Source organism: Nomascus leucogenys, chromosome X, assembly GCF_006542625.1.
Source record: "Nomascus leucogenys isolate Asia chromosome X, Asia_NLE_v1, whole genome shotgun sequence".
In the NCBI taxonomy this organism is placed as follows: Eukaryota; Metazoa; Chordata; class Mammalia; order Primates; family Hylobatidae; genus Nomascus; species Nomascus leucogenys.
Window position 1 is genome coordinate 88497093 of NC_044406.1, and position 25226 is coordinate 88522318.

At 40.4% G+C, this 25226-nt stretch overlaps 1 protein-coding gene across 2 annotated transcripts in view; it reads left to right on the top strand.

Moving 5' to 3' along the window:
* The window catches only part of CENPI (centromere protein I), a 66702-nt gene extending 44540 nt beyond the window's left edge, over positions 1–22162 (top strand). The window contains exons 16-21 of one of the 2 annotated variants that reach the window (XM_030806861.1): positions 3321–3456; positions 4408–4532; positions 6317–6365; positions 6497–6715; positions 20058–20099; positions 21334–22162. In XM_030806861.1, coding sequence (XP_030662721.1) covers positions 3321–3456; positions 4408–4532; positions 6317–6365; positions 6497–6715; positions 20058–20099; positions 21334–21468 — 706 coding nt within the window. In that variant the 3' untranslated portion in view covers positions 21469–22162. The remainder of the gene's footprint in view (positions 1–3320; positions 3457–4407; positions 4533–6316; positions 6366–6496; positions 6716–20057; positions 20100–21333) is intronic. The other variant, XM_030806863.1, reaches the window with a different exon arrangement.
* The last annotated feature ends 3064 nt before the right edge of the window (positions 22163–25226 follow it).

The following is a 25226-nucleotide window of genomic DNA, read 5'->3' on the forward strand; positions in this document are numbered from 1 at the left end:
ATGCAGTCTTTGCTCACTGCAGCCTCGACCTCCCCGGCTCAAGCAATCCTCCCACCTCAGCCCCTGAGTAGCTCTGACCACAAGCGTACACCACCACGCTTGGCTAATTTTTTTATTTTTTGTAGAGACAAGGTCTCACTGTGTTGTCCAGGTTGGTCTTGAACTTCTAGGCTCAAGCTATCCTCCTGCCTTGGCCTCCCAAAATATTGGGATCACAGGCGTGAGCCACCACGTCCAGTCCGAAATTCCTCTCTTTTACTTGTGGTTCTCCCTAACCTGCATTCCCTTCTGTGGGCTGCTGAGCCTGGACCCATATTTGTTCATTCTCTATTCCCTGGATGAGCAAGAGATTTAACAAAATAGTATGTTTGCATCTATAATCTTTGGCCAACTTGCAGTGTAAGTCTCTGGTACCCCTGAAATAGCTGCCTTACAATTTCTGTATTATCTTTTCAAAAATCTTAGAATTCCCCTTTTATTAGTGTCATAAGTTAAGGCAGACAATTTAAAAAGGAATTCTGTTTTCTAAAATTCTTATATAAATGGTGATACATGTGGATAATTTTGCTTGCCATATCAATATTTGGCATATAGTATAGCTCAAGTTTTCAATAATTCTTTTTATTAAATAAGGATAGGTATAATGCCCTATTTTTATCATGTGACCATATGCCATATCGCTGTCAAAAAGGGAGTAAATTGTAGTTATATATCATAAAAAGAGAAGGGTAGAAAACTTCTCAACAGTGGTTCTCGAAGGGGGCCATTTCTGGTTGTCACAGTGACTGGGAAGAGGTTGCAACCATCATTTAGTATGTGGGAGATGGGGATGCTCAATGTGCTTCATTGGGTGGGAAGTAGGAGGCAGTCCTGAACAGTGAATTGTTTCATCCAAAATGCCTATAGTGTTTTGTGGAGAAACACTTCAAAAGAAGCTGTTCTGAGCAATCGTCATTGTTTCAAATTATTTCAGACACAGTTGCCAAGTGCTACCAAAAATCATAGTTAAGATACAGTTATGCCTGTAATCCCAGCACTTTGAGAGGCCGAGGCCAGTGGATCACTTGAGGTCAGGAGTTCCAGACCAGCCTGGCCAACGTGGTGAAACCTTGTCTCTAGTAAAAATACAAAAGTTAGCTGGGTGTGGTGGTGCATGCCTGTAATCCCAGCTACTCAGGAGGCTGAGGCACGAGAACTGCTTGAACCTGGGAGAAGGAGATTGCAGTGAGCTGAGACTGCGCCACTGCACTCCAGCCTGGGCGACAGAGTGAGACTCCATCTCAAAAAAAAAAAAAAAAAAAAAAGATATAGTTTTGCAAATAGCCAGCTGGCTATGTGTAGATGCTCGCCTATTTGAATGGTCTCCTGATCCTTCCTTGATTGCCTTGGCACTGAACTATCATGGTGGTGGGCAGTAGTAGAGTCATCGTCATCTCTGAAACTCCAAGATTGTACATGTTCTTTTCCTTATGCATAACCATTGTTGACTACCTAGATAGGAGGGCAAAGCTATGAATTCAAATTTGTAAGTCTTTTCCTAATCCATTTAACATTGGATTGAAGGACAGGGGTGAGTAGATGGATGGATTGAACTAATACCCATATGTGCTGTAAGAGACTCCATTCATTGATCCAGGGAGAATATAAAATAGCCAGATCTGTTTTTTGCTAGAAGAATAAAAGATGCCAAAAATTTTGCTAATTCCCTTTTAGGGTTGAATTGAATTCAAGTGAAAAAAATATATATATATATATTGAGATGGAGTCTCACTCTGTCACCCAGGCCAGGCTGGAGTGTGACGGCACGATCTTGGCTCACTGCAACCTCCACCTCCTGGGTTCAAGGGATTCTCCTGCCTCAGCCTCCCAAGTAACCGATTACAGGTGTGCACCACCACACCTGGCTAGTTTTTGTATTTTTAGTAGAGATGGAGTTTCACCATGTTGGCCAGGCTGGTCTTAAACTCTCGATCTCAGGTGATCCACCTGCCTCAGCCTCCCAAAGTGCTGGGATTACAGGCGTGAGCCACCTCCCCCAGCCAAATTCAAGTGAAAATATGTTTAATAGCATTTTAGCTCAGGAATTCAGGCAAAACTGAGTTTTGATTTGTGTACTGTAGGTTTCCTTCGATCTGTGTTGCAATGTTACTAACAGTATAGGAAATGATTCCTAAAGTCATTTTAATGTTTATTCCTTTAAATCACTTTTGATTTGGTTGGGATAAATTAGTTCTCATTTTTTTCTAGTTTACTGTATCATTTTGTCCATTTTCACATTTTATCCTGAATTCATTCTTTCTTTCTTTCTTTCTTTCTTTCTTTCTTTCTTTCTTTCTTTCTTTCTTTCTTTCTTTCTTTTTTTTGAGACAGGGTCTTGCTCTATTGCTCAGGCTGGAGTGCAGTGGCATGATCTTGGCTCACTGCAACCTCCACTTCCCGAAGCGATTCTCCTGCCCCAGCTTCCCAAGCAGCTGGGATTATAGGCACCCACCATCACACCTGGCTAATTTTTGTATTTTTAGTAGAGACAGGGTTTCACCATGTTGGCCAGGCTGGTCTCGAACTCCTGACCTCAAGTGATCCGACTGCGTTGGCCTCCCAAAGTGCTGGGATTACAGGTGTCAGCCACTGCACCTGGCCTGAATTTTTTTTTTTTTTTGAAACAGAGTCTTGCTCTGTCACTCAGGCTACAGTGCGGTGGTGCACTCTCGCTCACTGCAACCTTTTCCTCCCAGGCTCAAGTGATCCTCCCACCTCAGCATTTTGAGTAGCTGGAACTATAGGCATGTGCCACCACCGCACTTAATTTTTGTATTTTTTGTAAAGGCGGGCTTTTGCCATGTTGCCCAGGATGGTCTCAAACTCCTGGATTGAAGAGAGCCCCCCACCTTCGCGTCCCTAAGTGCTGGAATTACAGGTGTGAGCCACTTTGCCCGGCCCTGAATTTTTCATGTCACTTTTATGTGAACTTTTTTCCCCCACTTAACTTTTAATGGAATACCTATTTTTTAATGGTTTTTATATATCTCACTTGAGAATTTTCATATCTGCTTGGAGCTTAATACTTTATTTCTCTGGTATTTACTAGTAGAGTCTGATTGCCTAGAATATTCTATGAATTCATCTTAATGGTTCCCTGGAGGACTAAGTGTAGTTTTATGATTAATCACTGTGATTTTTTAAAAAGTGAATTATACGTTGGAGCACTGATAGTTTTTAAAATCTTCACCAACATTTTGCTTTATATTATTCAACTTTAGCTTAGAAATTGTGAACACTATTGCTACTCTGTATCTGAATGTTATGGTTTCTTATTGCAGAGAGACAACTTTGGGTGGATCCATGAACTCTGTGTCCAAACTGATCCACTATGTAGGGTGGCTATCCACTACTGCAATGCGCTTGGAGAGCAACAGTACTTTCTTGCTGCACTTTATTTTGGATTTCTATGAGAAGGTAGTACACATTACATTTTCCCCATTTGGATTTATGTGAAGGCTATCCACTTTATTGGCTTATTATTTAAATTTCATGCACAACCATTAAGGGGGGCTATGATCTTATTAGCATCATTAAAATAACCTCACATTTTGAAGTTCATGATTATTTTTTCGCCAGAATAACTGACTTTCATAAACAAAGTGGAAAAACAAATGCTTTTATTTAGGGCCAGGTACCACTGCATTGACCTGTGTTAATACTGGCCCTAGAGAGAAGTCTATTGTTAACATTTTTTGTTAATCCCATTCCCAACTCCTGGCAGAAACCAAAAATATCTTGTTGTTTCTTCAGATCTCTATTTCTACCTTTCAACTGCCTTACTTCTCTTGCTACCTAGTACCCTTTTATTGTTTTATAGTATATGACCTGGACAGAACTATAGGTTGGTGCAAAAGTAATTGCAGTTTTTGCCATTGAAAACAATAGCAAAAACCGCAATTACTTTTGCACCAATTTAATATCCATGAAGTATCCATTATAGTCTCACTTTTCCCAGCTTCCTCTCTTTACTAATACCTAGTTGTCTTCTGCTATGCATTTGCTTAGAAGCATGCTCCTTTGTTTTGTAAGTTGACAGCTAACTCATATGATAAGTAAGTATTATGGAACTTAAGGAGAAAGAAATACTTCCTTAATCTACCCTGTCCCCCTAACTTTAAGACCTTTCCTCCCAAAAAATGAAAGATTTGAGTAATGGCCTTCTGGAAATAATCCTCTATAGTGTGGCTGATGTTTGGTGAAGTATATTTTAAGCCAGCTTGTAGTTACTTGTTTTTTTAGGAGTCAGGCATGTCCAAAGCTAATGTTATATTATTGCTTATCTTATACTGATGATTCTTTGGGTGAACTTAGTTGAGGAGTTCTGGGGAATACTCTGTATACTGATGTTATCATTCTTCCTCCAAGGTGTGTGACATATATATAAATTATAACCTTCCATTAGTGGTATTGTTTCCTCCTGGGATCTTCTATTCTGCACTCCTCAGCCTGGATACCAGCATCCTGAACCAGCTGTGTTTTATTATGCACAGGTACAAAGCCCTTTTACCATTTTATGAAACAGTGTATTATAATTCTCTCTTCCTCTTTCAGCTATAATACAATAAATATTCCTACTCGTCTTCTGCCAGGGCCTCTGGAAATCGGAAATGTGGCTTGCTTTTGGACATGACCTTCCAATGTGGGGCCATGGTAGTTGTGTTGTTTTTAAATCCTCCACTGCTGTGGCTACAGAATAAAAAAAATTCATAGTTAAGGACTTGTGCAATGGTACTGTTGCACTCAGCATTGTTCATTCTAATTGCTGTGTCTTCAGGAAAAATTAGTCATTTGGTGATAATTGCTTTAATTGTTTGTAGCTTCTCTGGTAAAAATAACATTTTCTGGGAGATAAGGGGAGCTATTGCCAATTATGTGAAACTGTAAGTATTATTTCTGGTCTCCTCTGATTCTTTCACTTGTGGACTGAAATTACTTTCTTCAGTCCATAAGTGTAGACTTTTTTTTTTGAGACAGAGTTTCGCTCTTATCACCCTGGAGTGCAGTGACATGATCTCAGCTCACTACAACCTCTGCCTCCCGGGTTCAAGCGATTCTCCCCCCTCAGCCTCCCGAGTAGCTGGGATTACAGGCATCTGCCACCAGGCCTGGCTAATTTTTTGTATTTTTAGTAGAGATGGAGTTTCACCATGTTGGCCAGGCTGGTCTCGAACTCCTGACCTCAGGTGATCCACCCACCTCGGCCTCCCAAAGTGCTGGGATTACAGGCGTGAGCCACCATGCTCAGCTTAGTGTAGACCTTGTTGACATAACTTGTAGGACTATGTCAAGGTTAAAATGTTTAAAAACTAATTAGTTGTTAATAGTTCTCAGACAAGAATTTCCCCTTTATCCTTTCTGCTGCACCTTTTTTTTTTTTTTTTTTTTTTTTTTGGAGACGGAGTCTCGCTCTGTGGCCCAGGCTGGAATGCAGTGGCACGATCTCAGCTCACTGCAAGCTCCGCCTCCCGGGTTCACACCATTCTCCTGCCTCAGCCTCCCAAGTAGCTGGGCCTACAGGCGCCCGCCACTACGCCCGGCTAATTTTTTTTTTTGTATTTTTAGTAGAGACGGGGTTTCACCATGGTCTTGATCTCCTGACCTCATGATCCGCCCACCTCGGCCTCCCAAAGTGCTGGGATTACAAGTGTGAGCCACTGCGCCCGGCCCTTTTTTTTTACATTAGGAAAACACGTTCTATATCAGTGACTGACTGCTTTTGAGCCTCTATTAATTTTTTTTTATTATTTTACTTTATGTTCTGGGATACATGTGCAGAATGTGCAGTTTTGTTACATAGGTATACATGTGCCATGGTGGTTTGCTGCACCTATCAACCCGTCATCTAGGTTTTAAGACCTGCATGCATTAGGTATTTGTCTCAATGCTCTTCCTCCTCTTGCCCCCCGACCCCCGACAGGCCCCGGTGTGTGATGTTCTCCTCCCTGTGTCCATGTGTTCTCATTGTTCAACTCCCATTTATGAGTGATAACTCTATTAAATTTTTAATAGTGAAACATTGAAAGCATTTTTCATGGCTTATTTTTTATTTAGTCAAGTACACATCTTAAGTGTACAACTTATTGAGCCTCTATTTTCACTTGAGGAGAATGTACCACAAAAGGATAAAATCCTTAACTAGACAACTGGATATTTGTGTATATGCACATTTGCATATATTTACATTTAAAATGTATGGTTTTTTTATTTTACCATTTCAAAGGCATTATATTCAAAGGCATGTTAAATGTTTCATTCTGTTTGTTTTTTCTGTTAGGTATCGTAAAAATTTGACTGCCGCAAAGAAAAATGAGTTGGTACAAAAGGTATGAATGAGAAAGCTCTGTGTTAAATCACTGTTGTTTAAAAATTAAGTCTAGATATATATGACCTGATGGGAGTAAGAAGGAAAGGGAGAATGGGTGATAGTGACAATTTTTTATTTCTTTCCCATTAGACAAAATCAGAGTTCAATTTCAGCAGCAAGACTTACCAAGAATTTAATCACTATTTGACATCAATGGTTGGTTGCCTGTGGACGTCCAAACCCTTTGGGAAAGGAATGTTTATTGACCCTGAAATCCTAGAAAAAACTGGAGTGGCTGAATATAAAAACAGTTTAAATGTAGTCCATCATCCTTCTTTCTTGAGTTACGCTGTTTCCTTTTTGCTACAGGTAAGGGTATTTAAAGAATTTTTAGATTTTGTATAGTAATACTGTGGTGGCAGAAATAGGAAATGCCATAAATTTAATGTGTCTAAATTGTAAGACGTGTTTAGTAATTTTTTTTAAGTAACAACTAAATTTTGGGCATTGTGCTAGGCTCTGGGATTCCAGTTAATTTAAGTAACTTTCTGTCCTCTAAGAGTGCTTGGGCTTGTAGCAGAGACAGACTTGTAAACAAATTACTATAACACAGTATGGCAAAATGAGAAAAGCTTCAGTTGTAAGAAAGATGGGGGAGTGATTAGTCCAGTCCTGCCTGGGTAGAGGTGGCGCCATGTAAGGAAAGGCTTCATAGATGTAGAAGCTCTCATAAAATCCTTCTAGACAAGATAGAAAATGTAGGCTAGTTAATAGTACAATTAGAGTTAGAGTCTTAGTCAAAGACTGCTGATTTAATGGATTGATATCAATATGCAGGCAGGTGGAGGAGGGTTTATGTTTGTGTGTGTCTTTTCAGGACTTCATTCTCAGCCCTGTCACTTTCAGCATTATGTGTGTGTGACATGGAGAAGAACTCAAATGGTAGTATCTGAAATGCATGGATGAGACAACAGGGTGGAATTACAAATACCCTGAAAGAATTTGGACTCAGGATTCCCTTAACAGACGGGAACACTGAGAAATATAACAAAATGAAAAAAAAGTGTGCAGGGTGGAGGAGATATTCATTGAATAAATTTTAATATACGTATACAATGAACCAGGCACTATAGTGAATAAGACACTCTGAGTGTTGTCCTCAGAGAGCTTAACATCTAGTCAGGGAGGCAGTCATTAAACAGACATCTTAGAAAAAACAATAATAAGTGATGTAATAGGGGAAAGTACAGAGGATGATGAAAAGATATAAAGGGGTGCTAAGTCCAGGATTTGCAGAAATGATGCTGATTGGAATTTTGAAGCACGAACATGAGCTTGTCAAGATAGGAGCAGAGTTTGAGGAAAAGTACAAAGATGCAGAGCAAAGATAGAACGGAAGTCAGCAAACTTTTCTTGTAGAGGGCCAGATTGTAAATATTTTAGATTTTACAGGCCACGTGGTCTGTGTCAAGAGTACTCAACTTTATCATTGTAGCATGAAAGCAGCTGTAGACAAAGCATAAACAAATGGCTATAGTTGTATTCCAGTAAAAAATTTATTTACAAAACCAGGTGTTGAGCTGGAGTTTGGGCTTTGGGCTGTGGTTGGCTGACCTCTGTGTTAGAGCCTGTCATGTTTGAGGAACATGAGGTAGAATTATAGGGCTAGAGCAGTGATTCTACACTGACTGAGCAGCAGAATCGTCAGTGGTGCTTTTTCTTTCTTTTTTTTTTTTTTTTTTTTTTTGAGATGAAGTCTCGCTCTGTCGCCCAGGCTAGAGTGCAGTGGTGCGATCTTGGCTCACTGCAACCTCTGCCTCCCAAGATCAAGCAGTTCTCCTGCCTCAGCCTCCCGAATAGCTGGGATTACAAGTGCCCACCACCATGCTCGGCTAATTTTTATATTTTTAGTAGAGACAGGGTTTCGCCATGTTGGCCAGGGTGGTCTTGAACTCCTGACCTCAGGTGATCCACCCGCCTCAGCCTCCCAAAGTGCTGAGATTATAGGCATGAGCCACCGTGCCCGACCAGTGCTGCTTTTTCAAAGTGTACATCCTTGGCTGCTCCCATGCTGAGACTCTGATTTAATAACTCTAGGGTGACATTCAGGACCCACCTTTTAAATAGTTCTGATATACAACAAGAGTTGAGAGCCACTGGGCTAGACAATAACATGATAGGAGATGAGGTTTTGAAATGTAGTCAAGGACTAGATGCCGAGGAAAATAATACATAAGCCTCTGAAACCATATTGATTGATTTGAATATTTGAATAAGAATTATATTTTTTAACTACATAGAAGAATTTCAGAGACATTATAGTGATTTTCTGATATTTCTTGTCTTTTTTCTTACCTTCCTAATAACTTGATTTATCATACAATATACAAAAATCTGTGTCAAATTAATAATAATGTTACTACTAATATGAGGCTACTAGATGAAATTTTAAATGTTTGCAGATCTTTTTCCCCCTGCACTAAATCCTTCTACAAGTGTAAGGTGCACATACTGTATTTTACATGCAGTTAGGTACATTTGTTGTTTCTGTTTGTTTTCATGTTTTACAGATTGCCTTTTTTTTGTGAGAATGTCAAGGTGTCATTCTCACTCTCTGTCCCCCAGGATGGAGTGCAGTGTCGCAATCTCGGCTCACTACAGCCTTGACCTCGGGGGCTCAAGTGATCCTCCCATCTCTGCCTCCCGAGTAGCTGGGACTACAGGTGTGCGCCAACGCTCCTGGCTATTTTTTTTGTATTTGTACGGATGGAGTTTCGCCATGTTGTCCAGGCTGGTCTCAAACTCCTGAGTTCAAGCGAGATGCCTGCCTCAGTCTCCCAAAGTGCTGGGATTAAAGGTGTGCGCCACTGTGCCTGGCTACTTTTTTTTTAATTTAATTTTATTTTGAAATATGTAAAAATTTACATAATTCTATACTATGAAAATCTCACTTCTGTCCTTTCCTTTTCCATCTTTTACCATCTTCTGCCTTGAGATAACCATTTCTATTGCTTTTTGTTTTTTCCATCCAGTGTTTCCTTTCTTTAAACTTAGTAAGCATTGTTTTATAATCTGTGTTTGATAATTCCAATGTCTGAAGTTTTTGAATGTCTGTTTCTGTTGCCTGCTTTTTTTTTTTTTTTTTTTTGTGCTTCTGCTTCATACTGCTTAGTTTCTTTGTGTGCCTGGTTATCTTTGACCATGTGCTGGATACTTGGAATATTATTTTATAGAAATAATTTGAACACTGAAATGTTATATTTCTGCACAGAGTACTTTTCTTTGCTTCTCACTGGTACCCAGTGGTGTTCTTTGTCTGGCACTACCCTAATCCAAGTTCTGTGTCTGAGATTCCCTGAACTATAGGAGGTCAGACTGCAAGCTTGTGAGAGGACTAATTTACTTCTGGTTATATCTTATCTTGAAGGTATAGCCCATTGGGTTTCCAAGTTTAAAGTGGGGCATGATTTATAAGAGTTCCCAATTTTGGAAAACCCTGTGCTCTGAATTTAATTACCTTAGTTCTTTGAGGCCGTGGAAGTACAGTTCACTTTGGTAGCAAATTCCTCTGGATTGGCAAATTCCCTCAGGCCAAAAGTGATTTTGAGTATTAGACTTACTTCTTTGGGTTATCATCTTCTATATTTTGGCCTTGTAACTCCTTACCGTAGCATTAGCACCTTGTTACGTTAAAAAAAAATTCTACCTTTTGTTATGGAAAATGTCAAACATAACAAAGGTAGAATAGTATGATGAAGCCAGGCACGGGGTGGCTCACGCCTGTAATTGCAGCACTTTGGGAGGCCAAGGCGGGCAAATCACTTGAGGTCAGGAGTTTGAGACCAGCCTGGCCAACATGGCGAAGCCCCGTCTCTACTAAAAGTACAAAAAATTAGCCGGGCATGGTGGCACTTGCCTGTAGTCCCAGCTACTCAGGAGGCGGAGACAGGAGAATCGCTTGAACCCAGCAGGCAGAGGTTGCAGTGAGCCGAGATGGCACCACTGCACTCCAGCCCAGGTGACAGAGCAAGACTCCATCTCAAAAAAAAAACAAAAAAACAACAAAAAACAAATATACAGTTCAATGGCTTTTAGTTTATTCATAGAGCTGTGCATCCATCACCATCATCAATTTTAGAACATTTTCATTATTCCCAAAAGAAACATCACACCCCTTAGCCATCATTCCCCAGGGCCTCCCACCTCCGAGTCTTAAGCAAACACTAATCTACTTTATATATCTATGTATTTGCCTATTCTAGAAGTTTCTTTTTTTTTGAGACAGAGTCTCGCTCTGTTGCCTAGGCTGGAGTGCAATGGCGCAATCTCGGCTCACTGCAACCTCCGCCTCCCGGGTTCAAGCTATTCTCCTGCCTCAGCCCCCGATAGCTGGGATTACAGGCACGTGCCACCATGCCTGGCTAATTTTTTTGTATTTTTAGTAGAGACGGGGTTTCACCATGTTGGTTAGGCTGGTCTCGAACTCCTGACCTCGTGATCCACCCGCCTCATCCTCCCAAAGTGCTGGGATTACAGGTGTGACCCACCCGGCCCGGCCTCTAGAAGTTTCAAATCAATGAAATCACACAATATGTGGTCTTCTGTGACTGGCTTCTTTCTTTTCCTTTTTTGAGACAAAGTCTTGCTCTGTCGCCCGGGCTGGAGTGCAGTGGTGCCATCCCGGCTCACTGCAATCTCTGCCTCCTGGGTTCAAGCGATTCTCCTGCCTCAGCCTCCTGAAGCATGTGCCACCATGCCCGGCTAATTTTTTGTATTTTTAGTAGAGACAGGGTTTCACCATGTTGGCCAGGCTGGTCTCTAACTCCTGACCTCAGGTAATCTGCTTGGCTTCCCATAGTGCTGGGATTACAGGCATGAGCCACAGTGCCCGGACTGGCTTCTTTCACTTAGCATAATGTTTTCAACACTCAGCTATCTTGTGGCATGTATCAGTACTTTATTTGTTTTTACTGATAAATAATATTCCTTTATATAGATATGACACATTTTATTCATTTATCAATTGATGGACATTTTTGTTATTTTCACTTTTTGGTGATTATGAATAAGTATTCTTGTAAAAGGTTTTGTGTGGACATATGTTTTCATTTCTCTTGGGTATATATACCTTTGGTATATATACTTAAGAGTGGGAATACTAGATCATATGGTAACTCTGTGTTTAACCACTGGAAGAACTTCCAGACTGTTTTCCAAAGTAGCAGCACCATTTCACATTCCCATCAGCAGTATGTGAGAGTTCCATTTTCCCCACCTCTTTCCTAACACTTCTTATCTGTTTTTTTGGTTCTAGCCATCCTGGAAGTGTGAAATGGTATTTATTGTGGTATTGATTTGCATTTCCATGGTAGCTATTGATGTTTAGCATCTTTTCATGTGCTTATTGAACATTTATATATTTTCTTTGGAGAAATGCCTATCAGACTCTGCTCATTTTAAATTTTTTTTTAAGTTTTTAAATTTCTTGTCCTTTTTTTTTTGAGACGGTCGTTCTGTAGCTCAAGATGGAGGGCAGTGGCCAGTGGCACAATCACAGCTTACTGAAGCCTTGAACTCCAGAGCTCAATTGATCCTCCCACTTCAGCCTCCTGAGTAGCTGGGACCACAAGCACACGCCACCCCTCCTGACCATTTTTTGTAGACAGGGTTTCACCATATTGCCCAGGCTGGTCTGGAACTCCTGGGCTCAAATGGTCCATCCAGGTTGGCCTCCCAGAGTGCTGGGGTCACAGGTGTGAGCCACCATGCCTAGCTTTTTGCTCATTTTTTAATGAGTTTATTTGTGATTTTATTACTAAGTTATAATAGTTCTTTTTATATTCTAGATACAAATCTTTTATCAAGTATATAATTTGCAAAAGTTTTCTCCAATTTTGTGGGTTGTCTTCACTTTTTTGTTAATGTCTTTTGATTTACAAAGGTTTTTAATTTTGATGAAATGAAATTTCACTTTTTTTTTCCTATTGCTTATGCTTTTGTTGTCAGAGCTTAAGAAATCACTGCCTAACCCAAGGTTACAAAGATTTACTCCTCTGTTTTGTCTGAGAATTTTATAGTTTTAACCCTTATATTTGGGTTTTTTAAATCAATTTTATCTCTTGTATATGTTGTGATTTAAGTATACAACTTCATTTTTGTGTGTGAGTACACAAATGTACCCACACCATTTGTTGAAAAGGCTACTCTTTCCCATTAAAATGTCTTGGCACCCTTGTCTAAAATCAATGGACCATAGATGTATGGACTCTTAATTCTATTTTATGGATCTGTATGTCTATCCTCATGCCAGTAAATGCTGTCTTGATTAGTATAGCTTTGTAGTAAGCTTTGAAATCAGAAAATGTGAGTTCCCCAATTTGTTCTTCTTTTTCAAGATTGTTTTGGCTATTCTTGGTTCTTTGAAATTCCATATGAATTTTAGAACCAGCTTATTAATTTCTATAAAGAATCCAGGCCGGGCACGGTGGCTCACACTTGTAATCCTAGCACTTTGAGAGGCTGAGATGGGTGGATCACCTGAGGTCAAGAGTTCAGGACCAGTCTGGCCAACATGGTGAAATGTTGGCCATTTCTCTACTAAAAATACAAAAGTTAGTCAGGCGTGGTGGCACGCACCTGTAATCCCAGCTACCAGCTACTCGAGAGGCTGAGGCAGGAGAATCGCTTAAACCCGGGGGAGGGGGTGGAGGTTGCGGTGAGCTGAGGTCGCGCCACTTCACTCCACCCTGGGCGAAAGAGCAGAACTCTGTCTAAAACAAAACAAAACAAAAGCGGATCCAGCTGCGATTCTGATAGATAATGGCTTGTAATCTGTAGAAATTTGGGTAGTATTGCCATCCTAATAATATTAAGTCTTCCAATGCATGAACATCATATGTTGTTCCATTTATGTAGGTCTTCAGTTTTTTCAACAATGTTTTGCAGTTTTCAGATTATAAATTTTATACTTCTTTGGCTAAATTTATTCCTAAGTACTGTGTTTTTTGATGTTATCATAAATGGAATATTTTTCTTAATTTCAGTTTTGGATTGCTTATTGCTATTATATAGAAATGCAATTGATCTGCATCTGTATACTGATCTTATATCTCATAATGTTGTTGAACTCATTTATTAGTTTTTATAGCTTTTTGGTATATTCCTTAGGATTTTCCATATACAAGATTATGTCTTCTGCAGATAGAGAAGTTTTGTTTTCTCCTTTTAAATTTGAATGCCTTTTCTTTGTCTTGCCTAATTGTAGTGCCTAGAACCTCAGGTACTATGTTGAAAAAAATGGCAAGAATGGCCGCTTAATCGTAGGGAGAAACATTTCACTTTGTCATTTGTCAGGTTGGGGAACTGCCCTTCTATTTCCAGTTTGTTGAGTGGTGTTTTTTGATGGAATCTCGCTCTTCTTGCCCAGGCTGGAGTGCAGTAGTGCAGTCTTGGCTCACTGCAACCTCCATGTCCTGGTTTCAAGCAATTCTCTTGCCTCAGCCTCCCAAGTAGCTGGGATTATAGGTACCCGCCACCACGCCCGGCTAATTTTTGTATTTTTAGTAGAGATGGGGTTTTACCATGTTGGCCAGGCTGATCTCGAACTCCTGACCTCAGGTGATCTGCCCGCCTCGGCCTCCCAAAGTGCTGGGATTGCAGACGTGAGCCACCATGCCTGGCCGAATGTTTTTTATTATGAATGGGTATTAGATGTTGTGAAACCATTTTTCTGCATCTATAAACATGGTTTTGTGGTTTTTGTCCTCTATTCTACTGATATGGTATATTACATTAATTGAAGTTTAGATGTTTAACCAACCTTGCATTCTTAGAATAAATCCTGTTTGGTGATGGATAAAAATTCCCTTTTACACATTACTGGGTACTTTTTTTGTTTTGTAACCCTCTATAACACACAGGCTTACTAAATTCAGGAAGGGCAACCAAAAACTCTTTTTACAAGTCTTATAGATTCTTGGAAACAAACAGATTTGACTATTGAAGAAAAAATGTTAAAACATGTAAGTGACCAGTTTAGTTTGGAAAATAGCTCAGGCTAGATTGTCATGTAAGACTTTTATGATGTAATGTTGAACTTCATAAAGACAAGTGAGTCAAGTGCAGTCATAAATATTTGTAATGATAATAATTATTATGATGGTGCTAATGTTTGCCTTGCCTTTGTTTAATATCTTATCCTCTTTTTTGTTTTTTTTTTTTTTTTTGAGACAGAGTTTCACTCTCATCACCCAGGCTGAAGTGCAATGGCATGATCTTGGCTCACTGCAACCTCTGCCTCCTGGGTTCAAGTAATTCTCCTGTTTCAGCCTCCTGAGTAGCTGGGATTACAGGCACCTGCCACCACACCCAGCTAATTTTTGTGTTTCTAGTAGAGATGGGTTTCACCATGTTGGTTAGGCTGGTCTCGAACTCCTGACCTCAGGTGGTCCTCCCTCCTTGGCCTCCCTAAGTGCTGGGATTACAGGTGTGAGCCACCGCTCCCGCCTTATCCTCTTTTTTAAAGTACCACAACATACATTGACTCTTTGATTATCAAGGCAGTCCTGTGAGGTTGTAAGGTTAGGCACCATCATTCCCATCTGAAAGGTGAAAGGAATAGCCTCAGGAAGATTGATATATTGCTAAAAGGGAAAAATAATTAACAATTATTTATTTATTTATTATTTTCAATGTTTTATTTCCATAGGTTTTTGGGGAACAGGTGCTATTTGGTTACATGAGTAACCAAAGCTATTTGGTTAATGGTGATTTGTGAGATTTTGGTGCACCCATCACCCGAGCAGTATACACTGTACCCAATTTGTAGTCTTTTATCCTTCACCCCCTTCCCACCCTTTCCCTGAGTCCCCAGCGTCCATTGTGTCATTCTTATGCCCTTGCATCCTCACGGCTTAGCTCTCACTTATGAGTGAGAACATATGATGTTTTTTTTTTCATTCCTGAGTTACTTCACTTAAATAATAGTCTCTAATCCCACCTAGATTGCTGCAAATGCCATTCATTCATTCATTTTTATGGCTGAGTAGTATTTCATCGTATATATATGCCACAGTTTATTTACCCACTCGTTGATTGATGGGTGTTTGGGTTAGTTCCACATTTTTGCAGTTGTGAATTCTGCTGCTATAAACATGCATGCACAAGTGCCTTTTTTTGTATAATGACTTCTTTTCCTCTGGGTAGATATCCAGTAGTGGGATTGCTGGATCAAATGATGGTTCTACTTTTAGTTCTTTAAGGAATCTCCACACTGTTTTCCATAGTGGTTGTACTATTTTACATTCTCATCGGCAGTATAGAAGGGTTCCCTTTTCACCACATCCACTCCAACATCTATTTTTTTTTAATTTTTTTTTATTATGGCCAGAAATTAACAATTATTGAAGACTTATGACTCACCAGACTTGGACTATAATGTACATATATGTGTTAGGCCTCAAAACTAGTTATCACTATCCCTGTTTTACAGGAGAAGAAGCTTAACTCAAAGAGGTGGAGTAAATTGACCCTAGATCAGTAACAAGCAAGATTGGACACTGGGGCTGGGCACTGTGATTCATGCCTGTAATCCCAGCCCTTTGGGAGGCCAAGGTGGGAGGATTGCTTGAGCCCAGGAGTTTGAGACCAGCCTTGGCAATATAGTGTGATGCTGTCTTTACATAAAATTTTAAAAACTTAGCTGGGTTTGGTGGCATGCACCTGTGCTCTCAGTTACTTGGGAAGTTGAGGTGGGAGGATCACATGAGCCTAGGAAGTCAAGGTTGCTGTGAGCTATGATTGCTCCATTGAACTCTAGCCTGGGTGGCAGAGTGAGACCTTGTCTCAAAAAAAAAAAAAAGGACTTTTTTTTGGTTGTTTCATTTTTTTAATATGGGGTATTTATATGGTATTTTGATACAGCGTACAATATATAATCATCAAGTTAGAGTAAATGGGATATCTATCAACTCAAACACTTACCATTTTTTCATGTTAAGAACATCCCCAATCTCTTCTAGCCACTTTGAAATATACAATAAATTATTACTTATAGTCACACTACTGTGATATTAAACACTAGAACTTATTCCTTCTATCTAACTGTATTTTGGACCCATTAACCAACCTCTCTTCATACCTGTCCCCCACCCCCTTCTCCCAGCCTCCGATGACCATCATTCTACTCTCTATCTCCATGAAATCCACTTGTTTAGCTTGCACATATGCGTGAGAACATGCCATGTTTGTCTTTCTGTGCTTGGCTTATTTCATTTACCATAATGTACTCCACTTCCATCCATCTAGCCACAAATGACAGAATTTCATTATTTTGTATGGTTGAATAATATCCCATTGTGTATATCTACCACATTTTCTTTATCCATTCATCTGTTGATGGATATGTTATTGGTAGTTTAACAGGAATAGCATTGAATCTGTAAATTGCTTTGGGCAGTATGGCTTTTTTTTTTTTTTTTTTTGAGACAGAGTTTTGCTCTTGTTGCCCAGGCTAGAGTGCAATGGCGCAATCTCCGCTTACCACAACCTCCGCCTCCTGGGTTCAAGCGATTCTCCTGCCTCAGCCTCCTGAGTAGCTGGGATTACAGGCATGTGCCACCACGCCTGGCTAATTTTTGTATTTTTAGTAGAGACAGAGTTTCACCATGTTGACCAGGCTGGTCTTGAACTCCTGACCACAGGTGATCCACCTGCCTCAACCTCCCAAAGTGCTGGGATTACAGGCATGAGCTACCGTGCCTGGCTGGAATGATTTTTAAGTAGGTTTGTAAAGTGGTCTGAGTTGATGTGATAGAGATCACTTTTTTTTTTTTTTTTTGAGACAGTGTCTCGCTCTGTCACCCAGGCTGGAGTGCAGTGGCATGATCTCAGCTCACTGCAACCTCTGCCTTCCAGGTTCAAGTGATTCTCATGCCTCCACCTCTCAAATAGCTGGGATTACAGGCTTGCGCCACCACGCCCATCTATTATTTGTATTTTTAGTAGGGACGGGGTTTCGCCATGTTGGTCAGGCTGGTCTTGAACTCCTGACCTCAAGCGATCCACCTGCCTCGGCCTCCCAAAGTGCTGGGATTATAGGCATGAGCCACCGTGCCTGGCCAATAGAGATCACTTTGGCTTCTTTATGGAGTATGGGGTTATAAGAAGAGGCTCAAGTGGAAACAGGAACACCAATTAGGTGGCTACTGCTGAAGTCTAGACAAGAGATATTGACAGTGATTTGTATGCAAGGGGTAGTAATGGAAATTGACAGAAATGGACTGATTTGAGGTATATTGCAGTGGTAGAACAGATGGGACTTGATGATAGTTTGATTGGAAGTGGGAATGAGAAAATGACCCTTTTTTTTTGAGACAGAGTCTCACTCTGTTGCCCAGGCTGGAGTGCAGTGGTGCTATCTCAGCTCACTGCAAGCTCCGACTCCCAGGTTCATGCCATTCTCCTGCCTCAGCCTCCCGAGTAGCTGGGACTACAGGTAGCCACCACCACGCCTGGCTAATTTTTTGTATTTTTTAGTAGAGAGGGGGTTTCACTGTGTTAGCCAGGATGGTCTCCATCTCCTGACCTCGTGATCAGCCTGCCTCAGCCTCCCAAAGTGCTGAGATTACAGGTGTGAGCCACCGCGCCTGGACTTTTTTTTCCTTGTGAGACAGAGTTTCGCTCTTGTTGCCCAGGCTGAAGTGCAATGGCATGATCTTGGCTCTCTGAAACCTCCGCCTCCCGAGTTCAAGCGATTCTCCTGCCTCAGCCTCCCAAGTAGCTGGAATTACATGTGTCTGCCACCGTGCCCAGCTCATTTTTTTGTATTTTTAGTAGAGACGGGGTTTCACCATGTTGACCAGGCTGGTCTTGAACTCCTGACCTCAGGTGATCCGCCCGCCTCGGCCTCCCAGTGTTGGGATTACAGGTGTGAGCCACTGCACCTGGCTGACTCTTTGGTTTTTTGACTTGAACAGTTGGGTTGATGGTGGTTCCATTTATTATTAAGAGGAATACTGAGGAGAGAACAGGAGAGGTTATTTTGTTTTGTTAGGAGGACAATTTGAGAATCAAGTTCTGTTTGACCTGCTTAAATTTGAGATGCTTGTTAGATATCCAAGAAAAAAATATAAGTAGACAGTTGGGGCTTGGTATTCAGAAGAGATGTTCAAGCTAGAGAAATAAATAGAATATGGAATTCATCAGTGAGTAGTATATTCATCAATTTCAAAAACTTTTTTTTCACTTTCCTGCTTCTAAGAGATCAGATACATCGTTGTGGTCATTGTCAGTCAGGTAGGAATCATGGCATATTTGTCATTTGCTATTGGAGTGTGCACAGGCAGACTGCCAGAATCAGACTTAGCAGGATGGATGTCAGCAGCTTGGGGAAAAAGTCTGGAGACAATATTGGAGCATTGTTGTAATCCTCAAAAACACAATGATTTGGAGGGAGGGAGGGCAGAAGCAGTGATTCATACTTGTTAATGGACTTTCCTGAAGCAGGAGCCAAAAGTAGTTAGCTTTACATAATTGAGACCCCAGCACCATTAGCTTTTAGTTCTTTTTTTTTTTTTTTTTTATGGATTCTTGCTCTGTTGCCCAGGCTGGAGTGCAGTGGCACTATCTCGGCTCACTGCAACCTCTGCCTCCCAGGTTCAAGCATTTCTCCCTCCTCAGCCTCCCAAGTAGCTGGGATTACAGGTGCATGCCACCATGCCTGGCTGATTTTTGTATTTTTTTTTTTTTTTTTTTTTAGTAGAGACGGGGCTTCACCACGTTGGCCAGGCTGGTCTCGAACTTCTGACCTTGTGATCTGCCTGCCTCAGCCTCCCAAAGTGCTGGGATTACAGGTGTGAGCCACCATGCCCAGCCTAGCTTTTAGTTCTTTTAAGAAATGCATTGTATATTTCCAATAGCCAAGAGAGGACTTTGAATGTTCCCACAGCAGAGAAATAATGTTTACAGTGATAGACATGCTAATTACCATGATTTGATCATTAAACAATGTATACACATATTGAAACATTGCACTGTACCACATAGATATGTACAATTATTATGTGTCAGTGAAAAGAAAAAAGAAATGGTACATAACCAACACTATGGCACAGAGGATGATGTGTGAAAAAATACAGACGTCCCACAACTCAGAGGAGTTGTACTCTGAATAGAGGGGTTTACTCTGAATATGAAGTTTTAGAAGTACTTTCACCAGTTTATTTTGTTTATATTTACTATCTTATGTTTATAAAAGTGATATATGGTAAAAACCTGCCTACATCTAAAATAACTATTTTAATCATTATAACAATTCTGTTAAAAAGGCATTGTGTTATACATAGTTTATTTATTTAAATAGAGACAAGGTCTCATGTTGACCAGGCTGATCTCGAACTCCTGGTCTCAAGAGATCTGCCCGCCTTGGCCTCCCAAAGTGTTGAGATTACAGGCATGAGCCACCGTACCCGGCCTGTTTTACATAGTTTAAGAGTTTTCACTTAGCAATAATTTTTAAAATGTTATATCTTAAAGCTGATGGATATTTGAAAGGAATCCAAGAGTGATGGTAGGAATAGAACTTTGCAAATGAGCAAGTGAATTGCCATCTTAATTTTCTGATGATTTGTACTAACCAAGTATTTCTATCACCATATCTCCCCACTTCTTTTTTGTTTTGCTTTGTTTTGTTTTTTGTTTGTTTGTTTTTAAGGAAAGCCCAGAAGAAAGGACAGTAAACGTGAGCTCTATTCGGGTAAATAAATTTACTTTCATCATGTTGAGGGATTTCATACAGCTTAATTTCATCAAGAGAATTTATACCTTTCCTTTCTTCCAAACCTTAAGCCTGCTGCCTCCACAAAGTCAAAATGAAGTGTTTGCTTTCCAAATTCATTCCAGTGACTTTAATGTGAATTTATTAGCACTTATTCTTTCTAGTCTTATCTAGGATATAACTCTTGATAGTTACAGTTGCACGTATATAAAGTATGATTGAAATGAGACTGGTGTAACAAAACCATACATAGGCTGGACATTGTGGCTCATGCCTGCAATCCCAGCACTTGGAGAGGTTGAGGCAGGAGGATCTCTTGAGGCCTGGAATTTTTTTTTTTTTTTTTTTTGAGAAGGAGTCTTGCTCTGTCCCCCAGGCTGGAGTGCGGTGGTATAATCTCAGCTCACTGCAACCTCTGCCTCCCGAGTTCAAGCGATTATCCTGCCTCAGCCTCCTGAGAAGCTGGGATTACATGTGTGTACCACCACGCCTGGCTAATTTTTGTTTTTTTTAGTAGAGAAGATGTTTTTCCCTGTTGGCCAGCTGGTCTCGAACTCCTGACCTCAAGTGATCCGCCCGCCTTGGCCTCCCAAAGTGCTGGGATTACAGACGTGAGCCCCCACACCTGGAGGCCTGGAATTTGAGACCAGCCTGGGCAACATAGCAAGACCATGCCTGTACTAAAATTTTAAAACATTAGCCAGGCATAGTGGCGCATGCCTGTGGTCCCAGCTACTCAGGAGGCTGAGGCAGGAGGATTGCTTGAGGCTGGGAAGTCGAGGCTACAACGAGCTGTGATCACTGCTGCATTCCAGCTTGGGCAACAAACAGAGCAAAACCGTATCTCAAAAAATTAAAAAAAAAACATATATAATTATCTCATTATCAAAAACTATTTACACATTTAATATAGGCAGTAATGTAATAATATCTGCTATGTTATCTCCTAGAGTGTGAGAATGATGACACATTTCCACTGCACAGTACTTAAATTTTTTTGCCAACATAATAAAATGGACGTTTAGCCCTTGGAATTGGGTACTTTCTGGTTTAAATGTTACTTAGTGACTGAGCTCATTTCCGCCCCCCCCCCCAAACTAATTTTGATATGTGCACGCAGGATGTTGCAAACTCTCTTAGGGAAAGAGGAGGAAATAGAGAAAAAGCATAGTAAAATATTCAATAAGTAATTTTCCTTTTTCTGTGCCTGCAGGGAAAGAAATGGAGCTGGTATTTGGACTATTTATTTTCACAGGGGTTACAAGGCTTGAAACTTTTTATAAGAAGTAGTGTTCATCATTCTTCCGTTCCCAGAGCAGGGGGCATAAACGACAACAATCAGTATTAAATGAATGTTGACATAAACTGAGCATACTGGACTAAACTCACTCCTCATTGCTAGAGCAAAGTGGCTCATCTTGAGTTCCCATTTTTATTTCACTGACAGACTGCCATCCTCAAGGAGTACTCAGACTGGCCTTCTGTTCATGGCTTAGGAGAGCCTTGGTGTGCCTAACTGATTTTTCAAAATTTAGATTTTTTTAGCCTACCAGTGAAAAATGACCCCTTCATCATCAGGCTCTGCGTTCTACCAAATTGTATATAAAAAGACACATCTGTTTTGTGGTAGGATTTTTTCACAATTTTGGGTACTATGAGCTGCGTTGATGGAAGACAGCAGGCAATATGTGGTGACAGTTAATTCACAGACATAAACATGCAAAATACTTTGCTGCCTCTGGGGATATTGCCATTTTTCTTACTGTGAACAACAGCACCAACACCAAGTTAACAGGATGCAACATGTATGACTCTAAAAGCCCTAAGTAGTTGGTAACTTCCTGGGACTTCAGTCATAGCAATTTGATGAGGGAAGGAAGGGGAGAGGATTTGTTGGGTAATCAAGACATTTCCATATATGTCTGATTTCATGGAACTGCTCTATTTTGTTTGTGTGTATTGTATATGTATATGTGTATGTGTGTGTGTCTGTAGCTTCAGTTTTTAAGTGTAAGGACTAAATAAACTAACTGAAATTTTACTGTCAGAAGGAATTCTGAAGTTTTAAAAAAATTAATAATTTTTTAAAATTAATAATTGCTGAAAATGTACTATAAAATTTTGCCTGCTGGGCGTGGTGGCTCACGCCTGTAATCCCAGCACTTTGGGAGGCCAAGGTGGGTGGATCATGAGGTCGGGAGTTCGAGATGAGGCTGGCCAATATGGTAAAACCCTGTCTCTACTAAAAATACAAAAAATTGGCATGGTGGCGCATGCCTATAGTCCCAGCTACTCAGGAGGCTGAGGCAGGAGAATCGCTTGAACCTGGGAGGCGGAGGTTACAGTGAGCCAAGATCGCACCACTGCACTCTGGCCTGGACAACAGAGCGAGACTCTGTCTCAAAAAAAAAAAATTTACCTCAATGCTATTGAATAACTGTCCCTTCTAATAAAATTCATATCATTTGAGAAGAATCAAGCTGAATTAATTTTTGTCTTTAAGGATGCGTACTTGGGGTTCTTTTTTTTCCCCATTAAAAAAACAAACCCTAAACTATATTATTGGATGGCGTTCAGACTAGAAATCCCATTCATCCATTGACTCATTAATTGATTCAATAAATATTTATTGAGCTCCTTTCTCTGTGCCAGGTACTCTTCTGTGTACTGGTTATACAGTTGTGACCAATACAAAGTACCTGGGTTTTTGTTTTTGCTTTTGTTTTTTGAGATGGAGTCTCGCTCTGTTGCCCAGGCTGGAGTGCAGAGGCATGATCTCGGCTCACTGCAACCTCTACTTTCTGGTTCAAGCAATTCTCCTGCCTCAGCCTCACGAGTAGCTGGGATTACAGGCACCTGTCACCACGCCCAGCCAATTTTTATATTTTTAGTAGAGACAGGGTTCTGTCATGTTGACCAGGCTGGTCTCAAACTCTTGATCTCAAGTGATCCACCCGCCCTGGCCTCCCAAAATGTTGGGATTAGAGGTGTGAGCCATTGCACCCAGCCCAAAGTACCTGTTTTTATGGAGTTTACATTCCAATGGAGAAGACAGACAATAACATATATCAAATGCTATAAAGAAAGGGCAGGGAATAGGGATAGAATGTGTTGAATTTTGTCAAATGCTTTTTTTGTATCTTTTGAGATTATCATATGGCTTTTGTCCTTCATTCTGTTAACATGATATATCACATTTACTGATTTGTGTATATTGAATTATCTTTGCATCCCGGGATGAATCCCACTGGGACAGAATGTGGAGAGGGTTGAAACTTTAGATAAGATGGTTTGGGAAAGCCTGTTTGAAGAGATGACATATGCAGAGGCCCCAATGAAGTAAGCATATGAGCCATATAAATATTTGGGGAAAGAGCATTCTGGACAAAGTTAAAAAACAAGTGAAAAGGCCCTAAAATGTTAACTTACTTGGCATGTTTGAGGAATAACAAAGAGGCCAGTAAGGTTACAGCATAGTGATTAAGAGAGAAGAATGGTAAGGAGTGACATAAGGAAGAAAGCCAGGTCCTTATAGCCTGGCATGGATATGTAAATGGGAAGCAATTAGATTGAGAAGAGGAGTGACATAATTTGATTTACCTTTATGAAATATGGAGCTACAATGTCAAGGTTAGACTGAAGAAGATTAAAGAGGAAAGCAGAGACCGGTTAGGTTATTATAGTGTCCTAGGTAACAGTTTTGGACTAGTGTGATAAATGTTGAGGTGGGAGGGGTTAGAGGTTGGATTCAGACTCTTATTTTGTAAGTAGAGAAGATAATGTCTGCTGATAGCTTGGATATGAGGAGGAAAAGGAGAGGAGTAAAGGATGACTCAGATTTTTGACCTGTCAATTGGGTGAACTCTGAGATTCTGAGAAGTGTACTGGAGGAGGGACAGGTTTGGAGGAATGTGGAATCAAGTTCTGTTTTGGCTATGTTAGGTTGGAAATGCTGTGTAGGCAATTGGATACCCAAGTCTGGACTTCAGAGTACAATTTGGGACTAAAAAATTAATTTGGGAGTCATTAGGGAATAACCATGACTTTGGATGAGATCACCTAGTACAGCTAGAGAAGAGAAGGTGGCAAAAGACAGAGACCTAAGGTATGCCAGCATTGAGAAGTAGAGGAGAAGAGGAACCAGCAAAAGACTGAGAAGGACCCACCAGTGACCTAGAAGAAAAATCAGGAGGCTGGTATTCTGGAAGCCATCAGAAGAAAATGTTTCACAAAAGGAAGGTAGTATTGAATGGTGTGGAATGTTGCCTATATACCTGGAAAAAAGCAACTTCAGCTGCTTTTTAAGTAAATGTGATAGTTTCTACTGCAAATAACTTTCCATATTGTTTTTCAGATCATGATATTTTGGTCCTTGAGATCATGTAGAACTTTCCATTGTGAGAAGGGATTTGATTATCATTAAAGAAACTTTTCTAAACTTAAATTTATGAAAAATAATTTTTCCCTTAGGTTTGTCTTTTTGTTCAATAATGATTCCCTGGGTATCTTTTTTTCCCCACAAATAAAATACTTTGACATACCTGGATACCTTTTTTTGTGCATATTTCTCTTTTAACTTTTTTTTCTTTCTTGAGACGGAGTCTCACTCTGTTGCCAGGGTGGAGTGCAGCGGCGTGATCTCAGCTCACTGCACCCTCTGCCTCCCGGGTTCAAGCGATTCTCCTGCCTCAGCCTCCCGAGTAGCTGGGACTACAGGCACATGCCACCATGTCCAACTAATTTTTGTATTTTTGGTAGAGATGGGGTTTCATCATGTTGGCCAGGATGGTCTTGATCTCTTGGCCTCGGGATCCACCCATCTCGGCCTCCTGAAGTGCTGGGATTACAGGCATGAGCCACCGCGCCCAGCCCTCTTTTAATTTTTTAGCTCACTTAAGATTATATGGCAGTGCAAATAAGCCAAATATAGTTGTCTGAAAACACATTTTTTGAAGATTCTTCATGGCAAAAACCATAATAGTTAAATAAAGAATAGCTATTTTGCTTTGGTGCAAAACATGTCTAGAAGATAAAAGAAATGGAAAATTTGGTTTATTATTCCAGTTTAAAAAAGTATTTTCTTTACCCAGTGTTTGTGTAGAATTG